This window comes from Camelus dromedarius, chromosome 3 (assembly GCF_036321535.1).
Source record: "Camelus dromedarius isolate mCamDro1 chromosome 3, mCamDro1.pat, whole genome shotgun sequence".
Lineage (NCBI taxonomy): Eukaryota > Metazoa > Chordata > Mammalia > Artiodactyla > Camelidae > Camelus > Camelus dromedarius.
The window spans coordinates 50,928,898-50,942,620 of record NC_087438.1 but is presented as its reverse complement, the minus strand read 5'-3'; the positions used below and the strand labels follow the sequence as shown (position 1 = coordinate 50,942,620).

At 42.5% G+C, this 13,723-nt stretch overlaps 1 protein-coding gene across 1 annotated transcript; it reads right to left on the bottom strand.

Moving 5' to 3' along the window:
• Positions 1-426: 426 nt before the first annotated feature.
• CRHBP (corticotropin releasing hormone binding protein) lies at positions 427-13,477 on the bottom strand. The gene is made up of 7 exons (XM_010975021.3): positions 12,882-13,477; positions 12,454-12,547; positions 11,991-12,148; positions 10,412-10,622; positions 8,425-8,573; positions 4,542-4,659; positions 427-1,166 (listed from the first exon to the last, which is right to left on the bottom strand). Exons 1-7 carry the CDS (start codon positions 12,960-12,962, stop codon positions 1,009-1,011), a joined length of 969 nt encoding a protein of 322 aa, XP_010973323.2. The 5' UTR covers positions 12,963-13,477; the 3' UTR covers positions 427-1,008.
• Between the last annotated feature and the right edge of the window lie 246 nt (positions 13,478-13,723).

Sequence of the window (13,723 nt, the reverse complement as noted above, 5' to 3'; positions counted from 1 at the left end):
GCTCAATCAACAATAAATTGTCCTCAGTACCAGAAAAGTACTCAGATTTTGGCAAACTGTGTCTATGAGAGTTTAAGTTCTTTGTTGTCCTTGTTGACAAGGACGTTCACTGTGACAAAGATACGGATTCTCAGTTTTCTTGGAGGACAATGGGGAAGGGATCCCCGAATCCTGCTTCCCTATCAGGACCAATCAATTAGTGCTGTTCCCGCAAACACTGCAATTATACCTCCTGCTCAAAATAATTCCAATTCCACAGCCCAGAGTTCTCCGAGCTCTAAGAAGTCTAAAATAATTTATTTCAGCATTTGGTTCTGTACCACCTGAGAACATTACTTTCGGATGGTAATAGGGGAGGGGACTGTTTCGGAACACAAAGCACAATGTTGAGGTGCCAACATTCTGAATATATTTATTTGTGTTTGTATTTACGGATGCAAAACATTTCCCATGCTACAGTGTTTTGTTAAAAACAAGGTGTAACCAATCAGTAAATAACACTAGGTACAACGATTATCTATTGTAAACAGAATAATAAGCAGAAAATAAACAGGTGCAACTACTTTGATATGCAGACATTTGTTTTCTGTATAAAGCTGGTAAGAATGCTATCATTTTAATTTCTTTGTAGTATTTTTCCTTGAGATACAATTTTTCATTACACATTTCTTTGCACTTGCCTTACCAGCTCAGGTTTCAAAGAAGTACAGAAAACTGTTTTTCTACCAAAGGGGGGGCTCATTTTCCACCATGTGGTCATTTATACATTACAAATGAAAAAGAAGCAAGGTACAAAAATTAGTGTGTGTGTGTGTGTGTGTGACAGAGAGAGAGATACGTGCTCAAGGTTGGGTGTGTGTGTGTGTGAGAGAGAGAGAGAGATACGTGCTCAAGGTTGGGAATACTGATTGGTATGGAAGGCTCTTAACTAGCTGGTCATCAAAATCATATATAATAGACATTAAAAATTCATTTAGCTAGCAGCATGGAAATCACTGACAGGGTTATTCAAAGACTAGACAAACAGAATTCCTGGATACTGTTTCCACTTGGGTTTTCCATTTCATACGGTTCCAGCTGGCGGTACTCAAAAGTCACACGATTTATATGTTTTCCACTGGAGACCAAGCGCACCACCGTGTTGTCACAGCCAATTTTCATCTGGGCTATAATTCATGGAAAAAGTGAAAGTTTCCCAGCAGTTAGAAACCACACGGTCGAACCATTTCTGACCAAGAGATCATTTAAACACAAAGAAAGCAAGGGGCTGCATCTTCCTCTCACATACTCAAACCAGGCATCTGCCATCAGGTGAAACGTCTTTGTTTTCACCTTTATTATAATATACAGCTGACCCTTAAACGATGTGCAGGCTAAGGGCGAGGACTTCCCCACAGCTGAAAATCTGCATATAGTTTATAGTCTGCCCTCCATTCCCACAGTTCCTCCAGATCCGAGGTTCCAGATCCTCGGGTTCAACCAGCCGGGGGTCGCGTACTACTGCAGTATATACGGCTGAAAAAAATTCGCCTACTAAGCAGACCTCCGCAGTTTAAACCTCTGTTGTTCAAGGGTCAACTGTATAATTAATTATAGAATAGTGAAATTGAACTCAACCTTACTCCTCATGGGCAAGAACACCGTTACTCAAATAAGACTGGCTGCAAAGAGGTAAGAAGATACCTCTTTGTACTTTTTATGTTCTCCTACCTGCAAAGCTTTGGTGGTAAAGGCAAGCGTCGGTCCATCTGCACCATTGCTGTAGTTGTGTTCTCAGTGGGGGCAGTACTGCCCTCTAGGGACAGGTTGGAAATTTGCAGGGGCAGATTTTGGTAATATCTGGAGGTGCAAATGGCATTTAGTGGGCAGGGCTAAAGGATGAGGTGTATGTACTGTGAGACATTTACGTTGACCAAATTTAAAAAAAATCACCTGTTAATTATTTTTTGAGCCTAGAAAATAATTCTGTCTTATGTATAAACAAAAAATTATTTGCATGGTTTAGACATACACTGAATAGACTTGTTTTTGTTCTTGTTCACCTGCAAATTGTCCTTCTAATTTTTTCTGTACTTCTTATATGGAATGACTTTTGATATCCTTACTTCTCTTAAATCCAATCTTATTCATTATTTTGATAAGCATCTGGCAGTGTTTATGTATCTTCAAGTGCAGATGTGCCTGAGCAGTTATGTATTGAAGCTGTGTGTGGTTTTTAGGCATCCTTTTAACAAACTTTTTTCAGCTTTATTGAGGCATAATTGACAGAAATTGTGTGTATTTAAGGCGTACAATGTGATCACCACAAGCAAGCTAACTAGTGTTCATTACCTCACATAGTTACCATTTTCTTTTTCTTTTTTTTTTTCATGGAGGTACTGGGGATTGAACCCAGGATCTGTGCATGCTAAGCACGCACTCTACCACTGATCTATACCCTGCCCCTAACAATTTTTTCTTTTTGATTCTCCACTCCCCTCCCTCCTGGCAACCATCTGTTTGTTCTCTGTACCTATATGAGTCTGTTTCTGTTTTGTGAAACTCAGTATGTTTATTAAAATTGCTTTTATTTCTCCAGTCTCAAGCTGGTTCCTGAGGCAAGATCTGTCTGCCCTACAGTAATGCTTTCTGCTGTTTTAATTTTCTCAATCTTCCCCCCCCCCTTTGTCTCTATAAGGCCTCACTTCTGAGAAACATTATTATCATTGTATAACAGGTACTTTACAAACATGCATCTGGGTTTAAATGAAGTAAAACAGCCAGATGGAGTCATGTAGGTAAAAGCCAAATTGGAGACATAGTAAATATAAATCCTAAAATTATTTTAATATAGGCACCAGGGAGTCTAGGTTGAGTTTCTGTGAGGAGGTCCAAAGTTAATTTTTTTAATCTGATTTGGAAGGTCATTCTTTTCTGATCTGCCTCTGAGCTTTGATCTACATAACATGCTTTCTTTCCTTTACTTAATGTGCATATCATTTGTTTATTATTTGACATACTTCCTAATAAAATCCAACATAATGGCCAGGGTACCTAACAGTTCTTCATTGTCTGAGCGACTTCATGGAAACATGTGAGTGAAAGAAAAAAGTGAACTCTAAAATGAACCAATGAGTCAGATAATTCAAGCCTTCAAATCATCTTAAGATGGGTTTCAGTTATCTAGATAACATAGGCACAAGTGGTTTTTTTGGCCTCAGTCACACCTTTTACCTAAATCGAGTGGTAACATTCATGCACCAAATTACTGTGACTCCAATTATCTAAAATTTAAGGCACGAGTGTCTTTCAGCTCAGTCTAATCTTTTAATCCAGCGCAAATGCATCTCCTCACAGGTGCCCTCTGTTGACATGGAAGGATCCAGCCCCTCCGGGAACACACACAAAGAGGGGGAGGAGCCACAATGAACCAGCTTAAACCAGGGCTCAAGTGTAAATCAGTATAACTAATCCCCAACTTTTCCACAAAGTGGGTTTTTAGAAATCTTTTCCCTTTACTTGTGCATATTAATTCTATCTGGGAGAAGTTTGTTTAGCTCAGAGAGAGGAAATACTGGTGGGCAGACCTGTAATTCAAACAGGTAACAGCCGATGAAAAGGATGTCTGATTTGTAGCTTCATTATTTAGTTGGTTAGTGATCTGTGGTACAAGAGAGGAAGGGGACCACGGTAAGAGATGAAAGACTCTTCTCCTGTTTCACTTTTGTCTCTTTAAAAGATAACCCCCATTCCTTATCTGAAGTCCAGATATGGGAGTGACCTTCATTGAAATGTTTTAGGTAACCGTCTCCTTCCCTGCTTGGACTTCGTTAATTAATTCGGTTTTAAGTCAGCAATTCCCACCCCCTGACCCCACCTGAGCCTAATCAAATGCAGACTCTTCATTGATGCATAACAAAGAAGATCTGGTTCTGTTTGGCATGCTCTGCGCTAAACTGGGCCTTTATTACTGGTGACCACTTTTAGATTTCCGAGTTTCCCTATTTTTGCAGTGGTCTTTCAGAGGCTGGTTTTGCTGCTGGAAGTTGGGGACATTCAGCAGTTCTGAGAATTTCTAATAAAGCGTATCACTTTTTAATGTATCTACTATGAGTAATACGCACAGATATATGGTAAAGTTATTTAGGTATTACTTCATTACCACACTAATTGATGATACAGTCACTATTTGAACAAGTTTCAGTCAGTTTTCAGTTAGTAGATAAACTCTTTAGTCTCTAGAAGATGAAAGTAGGGATCTTCAAGAAGGTGGAAAGAGCACAGAACCAAAAAGTTTTGTCTTATTCATAGTTTTACCTGTGGCCAACCTTAAACAGACAACCTTATTACTTTATAGGTTTCTCTCCCAATGTCAGATGTTGTGGTCACACATTCTCGATACTGTACATCAGCTCAAACGTAAAAATCCTCACACTGGCTCAATGCGCAAAACAGAAGTTTTTTGCTGCAACTTGCCCTCCCATGGATAAAAAATTTGAGGTGTTTTATTGAAGGAAACAGTCTTGATAGGCACATGAATAATAATTAAAGCAACATCTCACCAGGGCCGCGGAAGGGATAGCAGAGATCAGCTAAAGGTGTCATCTTGGAGGGATCCAGTCCAGTTCCTCCCAGCAGCTCCACGAAGTCTCCAATTCCCCCGCAGCCTGTTGAGGACTTCTGAGAGAACCAAGCAGCAGAGGAAGATGTATTTAAACCAGTTAAGGAAGTTGAACTATTTTATCAATGGTAAGTTGGTGAATTCACTCCATCAGCCCTAGACACCCTGTCAGTGCTATTTAATTTAAAATCCAAGACCCCAGAGATTAAACGACCTTTAAAAGAAAAAAGAATCTGAAGATTTGCTTGTCTAAATCAGTTGAGTAATCATGTTTTTAAAATGTGTGTGCATTCAAAAAAAATTTTTTTTATAAGCTCAAGGACTAGAATGATGAAATGGGCATCTGTAAACACCATATGAGATGTATGAAAGTTGAATCTGAAAATGCTTTGCTTTTAAAACCATTTGGACACACATACTGAATTATTGGAATTTCTTAGTGCATGCATTCAGAGTTTTTATAAATAGAGCTTCCACATAGTTCTTCCTTCAACTTACCTCTTTTCCTCTTCTTTATAGAAGACTTTCTCTGCAGACAATCCTTATCATTTCTACTGATAAGGATTTAGGTTAGTTATTAAAGAATATTAAAGAAAGAAGAGAACTATAATTTGGGGCTCAAATTAGCTAGAGTTACCATCCCCTTTCTCCGTCCAACAAAATAAATTGATTTCAAGCTACTCAAAACAAGAATCTATTCAAAGGCTTTGTGTGACCCACTGCAACCACCTTTTCCTGCTTCCCTTTGTCCTTTCCACACAGTCTCGTCCACAGCAATTCCTGTGCATCACTTTCCCACACAAACAAAGCAGCCCTTCTCAGTCCCAGATGTGGCACTTTGGGTCACCTGTCTCCTGTGATTAGGGCTGGCCTCGTGGTCCTGCCGCCCCCCATGCCCATAGGGCCCACACTTACATGGGCCTAGTGCTTGGCTTAATGCTGTCACTGTCTTGAAATTCTTTTTTGGGGGGGAAGGGGGGCAGGTAATTAGGTTTACTTATTTATTTATTTTAATGGAGGTACTAGGGATCGAACCCAGGACCTTGTGCATGCTAGGCACGTACTCTACCACTGAGCCATACCCTCTCCCCTTGAAATTCTTAATTTTTAATAAGGCCCTGGCATTTTCATTTTGTACTGTCCTCTACAAATTACACAGGCGGTTTGCCTGTGATGCTCTGATTCACTGAGGCACACTCATCAAGAGATCCAGCGGAGGGTGGCAAGGTGCTTAGAAGTTAACCAGATAGACCCTGCCACGTAGGGACAAAATCTAAACCAGAGAATGTTAAACACACACACACATGAACACACCCACCCCAACATTTGGGAGATACTGAAATACAACTAGCACTAAACAATAAATAAAAAACAATACGACAGCAACTGCTTGGCTAATGAGAAGAAGCAGGTGGGAGACATAGATTTTTAAAGCACCAACTGTGTGCTGGGTTCTACACTTAGGTGCTTTACACACAATCTCATCAAATGATGAGAGGGTTAATTAGCCCCACTGTGTATTGGGCCCATGTTCTTGTATGAAGAGCTGAATAAGCCATTTAGAGGTAAAGGGGAAAAAAAACCTAATTGCCTTTCCTTTGAGCAGAGGATGTCCAGGGGGAACATCTCAAGACTAAACTTTCCACCTGGTTCTATAGGTTCCAGATTTCAGCAGGAGGAGGTGAAGGGGGAAAGGCGGGCTGGGGAGAGAGAAATGTGAAATAAGGAAGCTGGGAAGAGGCAGAAGCTAAAATAAGGGGAACAAAACAAAGAAACAAGGAAGTTGGGTGCACATACTCCTTGGCATTCAGTGACTTTTCTATTTCCAAACCTCCCAGCTGTTCTTATAAATAGTGGCAGAAGCTGAGTTGTGTAGGGACCTCTAGGGTTCACACCTTAACAGTGATCCTCAAGAGTTCTTTGCTGAGGTTCCACCTCCCTGGACTAAGTCACCATCATCTCTTGCCTAGACTATGACAGTGGCCCTTTAGGTGTACTTTTGCTTCACTCTGGCCCCTACAGTCCATTCATCATCATCTGTGGAAGCCAGAATGACCTTTAGGTAATCCTCTCCCTCCCACCTTGGACTTCGTTAATTAGTTCGGTCATGAGGCCAACAACGCCCAAACGCCCTCACCCCACCTGAGCATAATCAAACGGATTATGTCACTTTCCTGCCTGAATTCCTTCGGTGGTTTCCCACTGCCCTCAGAATAAACCCAAACTCTTTAATGTGACCTGCTGGGCTCTCCACGCCCTGGCCTAGCCCATCTCCCTGATGCTGTATCATATCATGCCCCCCCACCTCCTCCTCCACCGTATCTTTCCTTCTTTCCATCTCTAGAGCTCAGCAAGTCCATTCCTGCCTCTGAGCCTCTGCACTGCTGTTCCTCTGTTCCCAGCTCTTCCTGTGGCTGCTGGCTCCTTCTTACCTATCACTCAAGTCTCACTTTAAATGACTCATCCTCAGAAGATTTCTTTCCTGACTGTCTTATCTCAAGTAGCTGCCCACCCCTCCCTCTACTCCCTTGTACCAGCCACCACTCCACTTCCTTTTCTGTGGGACACTCACTACTATTTGAAATACATTCTATCTTTGCCTCTTCTCCCATTGGAATGCAGGTTCCACGTAAGCAGAACGTGCTTTGTTTGTTGCTAATTTCCAGCATTTAGATTAATGCCTTGCATATGGTAAGCACTCAAAAACAAAACAAAAAATCCCTCAAAACTCTTGTAAAGCAACAGATACATAGAACTCTGCAGACTTAACATTTTTTAAACAGTAGGCACTAAGATGACTCCTCATAGCCAAGAATAACTAAAGTGCAGACCCCCCAATCTATCACACTTGCTCTCTCTTTTTTATATATCAAGAAGGATATACAAACAATCTCAAGCCAGTAAGGCTATGCCAGAGACATCCACTTGTCCTGGTGTTTATCAAAGGATTATTCTTCAACTAAGGTCCAACTTGGAGAAAAAAGGTAGGCACTGGCCTATGAATTTAGGACTTACGGAAAATTGGATCTACTGCTGTTCTCAGCCCTAGTCCTATTTACTTGGTTTTTGCCAAAATCTTTATGATCAGGAAATATGACTATCTTTGATGCCAGCAAATACATAAGCTATCTTAACCTTGGCATAAAAGAAAGTAAAAGGAAATGAAGATGACTCAGCGGACACAAGCTACCAGTGCAGATAAATGTGCTCAGGCTCACCATTAGTTGTCAAGTCCATACAGAAGTTCATGGGGAAAAAAGTTGATGGGATTCTCAGCTAATGTTTGGTTGCAAAATGTATGGAATTAAATGTGATGAAAAAAAAAACCACTTCAAAACTTTACCACATTTTGCAATATAAAAATCCAATTTTGTATTTTCTGCTACACTTAGCATTCCTTCATAACACAGCTCTGTCGATGAGATACTTCCTTCATGTCAAAAGAGAATTCCAATAATCAGAAAAGCAGCTGTGTAGATGACTCACACTAGGTTCTGCTAGGAGAGAATTTTTGTAAAAGAGGCAAGTACAAGAGAGTTCAATTGTAATTATATGCCACAACTTCACCAATTGAAAACATTCCTTGCATCACAAGAAAGTACTGAGAGAGTCAGAAGGGGCACCTGAGTGTGCATCCTGTAGCACAACGGAAATAGAAGAGGGGTTTAGTAAAGCAGTGAGGACAAGCTCACGTGAGATGCAACTGTCAAAGAGGAGGACAGACCGTTCCAATTCGCTCAGTACAAGTTTGCCCTGTCTGATTACTTTTGCTCTGATAAAACTGGGGCCTTAGGAAGTGATTGGAAAGCAAGGAAGCAGCTCACCTTTAACTGCAGACCATTTAAGTGTCCCAGGGTGAGATCAGATATTTTGATCACCACAGGATAAATGATGGAGAAGCTGCAGTTGCGATGCTGATGTGGAACTACCAGAGTAAACCTTCCATTTGGGGTCTGGGAGATGACGTTGCAGGCTTTGTGGAAAAACAAAATCACATTTTCACTACTTGGTATACTGCGCTTTTATAAAAATCTATCTTATCCTTATTCTAAGTTCCTGTTCACGGTCTAGGGGCTTGTGGCCCAAAAGAGAGTACATATCACAAAGGCAATTTGAAGACTGGAAGGAGTTGGGAAATAAAACCATCAGTCATGTAGGGACATTATCAAGAGTCCCTGGGCTGCAAGGTGTCTTCTAATCTTAATTCAGGGGATTACCTTGTTAATAACAACCACAAGACATAAATTAATAACCAACAAAGCAATACTAAAAAAATCTGAAAAATATACATATATATAACTGAATTGCTTTGCCGTATACCTGAAACTAACATTGTAAATTGACTACACTTCAATAAAAAATAAGAATTAAAAAAAAATAACCAACCAAACAATACTAGCTGGTAGAAGTTCTAGGAGCCCTTCGTTAACTAGGGTTCAAGGTGGAAGTCTGGAAGAATCAAGTCTTAAAGGTGAGGCCACAACTCAAATCCTGTCTGTCTGAAACATTTATTAACTCAGCTTGGAGCCATATGCTACTTTTTAGATTATAAAGTAAATAAATAATAAAAACAGTTACAAAGTAGGCTGAGAAAAATAGAAAGCAGGCTTATGTCTGATAAATATTTACTGGGCATTAAGTGATAAGTTGACTAAAAGGTAAATGCTTAATGTATAATTTACTCCCAAGACTTTCTAAAATCTTGTTTTGTATCTCAAGTCCAGACTTACAATAAATTTATTCTTCTAGCTATGAAACTCAAAGCATCCGAGTTTGTACTTTTTTTGGGCCAATTACTGGGACAGAAGTTTCTGACTGATCAGAGTATGTCTGAACTACCTCTTGCCTCCTTCTTATATTTTTGATTTCACTTAATTTTGATAAGGAACTGAAATTTCTTGATGATTCTAGAAGGTTTCTGATTTCTACCCAAACAGGATATCGGAGAAACAGTACATATATCCTCTAGGATTATTCTGCTCCAGTCCTCGGAAATAGCCTTTTTGTGGGGCTTCTTTCAAAAAAAATTTTTTTTTGTTTTTTAAAAATAAAAATTGGAAAATTAGTCAGTACCTTATTTTTGGCAGATTAGGTATGCCTCATTCTTCAGCCACATGAAGTGTTAATATTAGTATTGTATGCAACCAAAAATGATGATTTTTTTCCTAATTTTTTATAAAAATTTTCCTCTTAATGGGAAAAAATAAGTGGATAAATGAATGCATTTTGATTAAGATAATGTGTTTTAAGCCTGGACTATTGAGCTTTATAGCATCTATTTGTGTATCCATCAGAAATGAGCTAAATTAGAGCAGTGATTTCAGACTCAGAAGGCAACATTGAGGCCTTCTGGTCCAACCCTCTGCTCAGAGCATGAAATCTGTCTACACATTCCAGATATGCAGTCTTTCAGCATTTGCCCAAATACCTCTAAGACTGCAACTTCATATCTGATCCCTCAAGCTTATCCAGGTCAATGGAATGACTTGGAGGGATTAAAGTTTGTCACTGAATGCATTGTAGTAGAGCAGAAGATCAGAATAAGACTGGAGAAAAAAATAGAATTCTATCCATCATAAATTAGTATCTTACCTAGCCTAGGAAATAAATTAAAAACTGATTTGATTTTCATACTAATGAATAGGAAATATCCTTTAGGTCATTTGTAATTACAAAAGAATTTCTATTCATATAATTCCCCCACTTCAAATTTCTTAACTCTGTGCAATGACACTACCTTCGAAAAGCAGATTTGACCCTCCCTCCTTTCAAATCCTGCCTTCTAACTGAGAAGACAGGGAGTCCACTTACGAAAGAGGTTAGGATCTGTTTTTATGGTTAATGTGAATCCATTTCCTGGTTCATGAACCCGGAAGAAGACCATGGCCACATTCTGGGAGGACCTGATGCTCCTTCGGCTAAGACCACTCTCACAGAAATCTATGTACCGCTCAGTCGTGGGCAGAGGATGATCCTGGGAACTGGGGAACTTCTCCCCCTTGAGAATCCAACCATCAAATACCTTCCAACAAAAAATACAGACAAAGATGATCACTTTCATGAACTCCTGAAGTCATAGGCGTGCTGAAAAGGGGAAAAGGTTACCCAGCAATAAACCTTCTGTCATAAGTGAAGAATTGCCAGCCTACACCCCCCTGAACACTTGCTTTCCATTTGTATATATTTTGACCATGAATTGTTTGCAAGTCATTTTTTAAATTATTTATTGCTCCCCCTTTATAAACTCTAAACTTCCAAAGCAAATAAGCTTCCTTAAACTTTATCATTTACCTTGGTAAATGAAACTACAGACAATACACACTTTTGTCTTGTTCATATTTTCCACACATCCTACCTTCAGAAGAATTACACAGGAACATAACTCGGATTTCAATTTCTCTCTTTCCTTGTTAAAATATAACAAAATATCTCAAAAATAGACAGCAAGAAGAAAAATTGGAGCAGCAGCTTTACCTACTTGCCAATAGTTACACACACCCATTTCCCTCATTTTTTTTCTCTTATCACATATTCAAATATCAAGAACTTCTTCAACACTTAGACAATGATGGCTGATATGCCAGTCAGGACTTCTCCTCTTCATTTGTTAAAGTGCGCAGTTCATCAGACAAAAGGTCAGAGTTTACTGACTTTACTCTTAAAATCACCACAGGTCCCCAATTTAATGAGCACAAACTAGTTCACGTTAGTAAAATCACCAGCTACAAAAATTACTTCACCAAATCAGCCCTCTTCTATTGCGTTTGACAGTGTCCAAAATAATTCCACTTTGGGGTTTTAATCATGTTCATTTTAATTGGACTGTAAGACTCCAGCAGCCACCCCAAGCTGACCCGTTAGACTTACAGGGCATGCTGAGGGGGTGGGGTCTTATCCTCACCTCCCACCTGCCTCAGACTAGATTCCTTCTCAGCATCCCTCCCAGCAGCCAGTGCCCTTCGGATCCAAAATCGGGTCACCCAGGCTTTGAAGACAGCCCCTGGGAGCCTGGAACAGCTTCATAGAGAAAGGGACCAGCAGGAGCGAGGCGGGCTCTTATCTCAGACGTGTGGGGCCGGCTTCTAACCCGGACCCGCGGGCTGAATGGACCGGAGCGCTCGTGCTAGTTGGTTCGGACCACTCTTCACCTGCCCCAGATTGCAGCACAGGGGTTCGCGCGGCGAGTTCAAGTCTTTCGAAACGCCCAGAACCCAGAGCGCTCAGAGGGGAATTTAAACCACTGTGCAACGTCCTAGGCACCTGGGGCGAGGTTCGAGCTGCTTGGGGGTCTCGCCAACTCCGGCAGCAGCGGAGCATCTAATTACCAGCGTCCCCGGCTCCCCGTGCAGCACGCCGGCGGCTGGGGCTGCACCGGGCGGGGGCTCCTCACCTTCAGGAAGTCCCCGCCCTCACAGTCGATGGAGACTAGGTCGTAGTGGATGGTGATGAACTCCTCGGGCTCCGCAATGAAGAAGGCGGCGCAGTGTAGCTGCGGCCGGTCGGCGGTGAAGGTGAACTGGCCTTGGAGGCTCAGCATGTCCAGGCACCCTGGGGAAGGGTAGAGGGGCTGAGGGGCCGCGGCTGCAACCAGGGCGGTGCCGGCACCCCGCAGCCCGTCTCCATGCGCCAGGAGTCCCAGCTGCGCCCAGCTCCCGCGCCCCTGGGGACGTCACCCCAACTCGCCCCAAAGCGCCTGCCTCCTCGGACAGATGTTCGCGATGGGAAGCGCACCCCTGACCATCGTGGCCAGCCCCTTCCTGGCGATGCCCGGGAGTCGCCTGCCCTCTGCGCAGAGCCCCCACCTCCCCACCTCCCCGCTGCCCGAGGATGCGAGCCCAGCAGCCCGGACTCACGCAGAGCGCGGCGGTACAGCTGCCCCCCCGCCAGCTCCCGCTTCAGGTTGGCGCTGAAGAGTAGGAAAGGGTCCTGGTCCACCGCTTCTCGCAGCTGGCAAGGAAAATGGGTCAGTCCAGAAAAGTTTAAGGGGAAAGGAGACCGACCAGGAACGAGGCGCCCTCACTGCCCCGCAGCAGAGAGAGTAAAGTGACGGGGTCAACGTCTCCCGGGTAGAGAGAAGACGGGAAGGTGTAGTATCAGACCAAGGTATCCCCAGGCGCCAGAGGGAAGGAGGAAGAGGCAGGGAGGGAGCCTTAGGGGAAACGAGGGGAAACGAGGCACAGTAAATAGAGGAGGAAGAGCTAGAGCATAGGCAGCCTGCCCACCCCTCAAAGCTGGACACTCAGGGAAGGAAGGTGTGATGGGTCAGCCCGGGATCGCTCACCTCTAGGTACCGGCTCTCCCCTCTTAGAGCCATCAGGCAGATCAGGATGAAGTGACATCGAAGTTTGAAAGTAGGAGCCATGCCGGCCTTGCCTCTGCAGCTGGTGCTTTCTGCTCCGGAGGGCTCCAGCTTTGCTTCTCACACGTTCGTCGAGGCTGAGAGCTAGAAGCCGGTAGGGTCTCTTTGCTGGGTCTCTTTTATAGAGCAGTGAGGAGGGGAGGATCTCTGCCCCTTAACTGATCTGAGCTCAGTAACCATGGGTTACCCTATCTCAGTGACAAAGCCCGCAGTGATGACGAGGGTCCAGCTCTCAGCTACAAATTTTCAGAGTGGTCCAGCATTATTCACCGGCAATGATTTCACACACAACTTAGTGAACTGAAGTGTGGGGGAAAGAATCTGGCAGGGATAGAGAATAAGGGAGAGCATTTCACTTGACCTGCCACAGGCTGAATTATCCTCACCTGTGGATATGCAGGGAATTTTCGATTTTGCAAAGCCAAGTGACAATGTTACACATGCATAAAATACCCAAATACAAATAACCTTATCATGCAGCCTTGTCTCATAACCTCGAATGGAATCATGCTGAAAATTGTCAGAGAATACAGTATTCATGCAATTGCTCATGTCTCTCAGGAAGAAACTTGAGGCATTTTCACCTCCAAAGAGAAGCTGAAAAGACACCAAAGTCTGATTTTGAAGAATATTGCAGTAATGTAATTCAAGCTCTCTTTCTGTCCCTTGGTCTTTACTTTATCCTGGTCCAGTTTCTTGTAAGCATTTCCCTAGTAGAAAGCTAACTTGTGACTCTGTGAACTCCTGGATTTCCGCGCTCTATC

Excerpts from the sequence above, each read along its gene's own strand:
- CRHBP (XM_010975021.3), bottom strand. The coding sequence starts at position 12,962 with ATGGCTCCTACTTTCAAACTTCGATGTCACTTCATCCTGATCTGCCTG. Across the intron at positions 12,149-12,453 it reads GCTGTACCGCCGCGCTCTGC|GGTGCCTGGACATGCTGAGC; the intron begins GTGAGTCCGGGC and ends ACCCTTCCCCAG. Across the intron at positions 8,574-10,411 it reads AACAGATCCTAACCTCTTTC|CCTGCAACGTCATCTCCCAG; the intron begins GTAAGTGGACTC and ends TTTTCCACAAAG.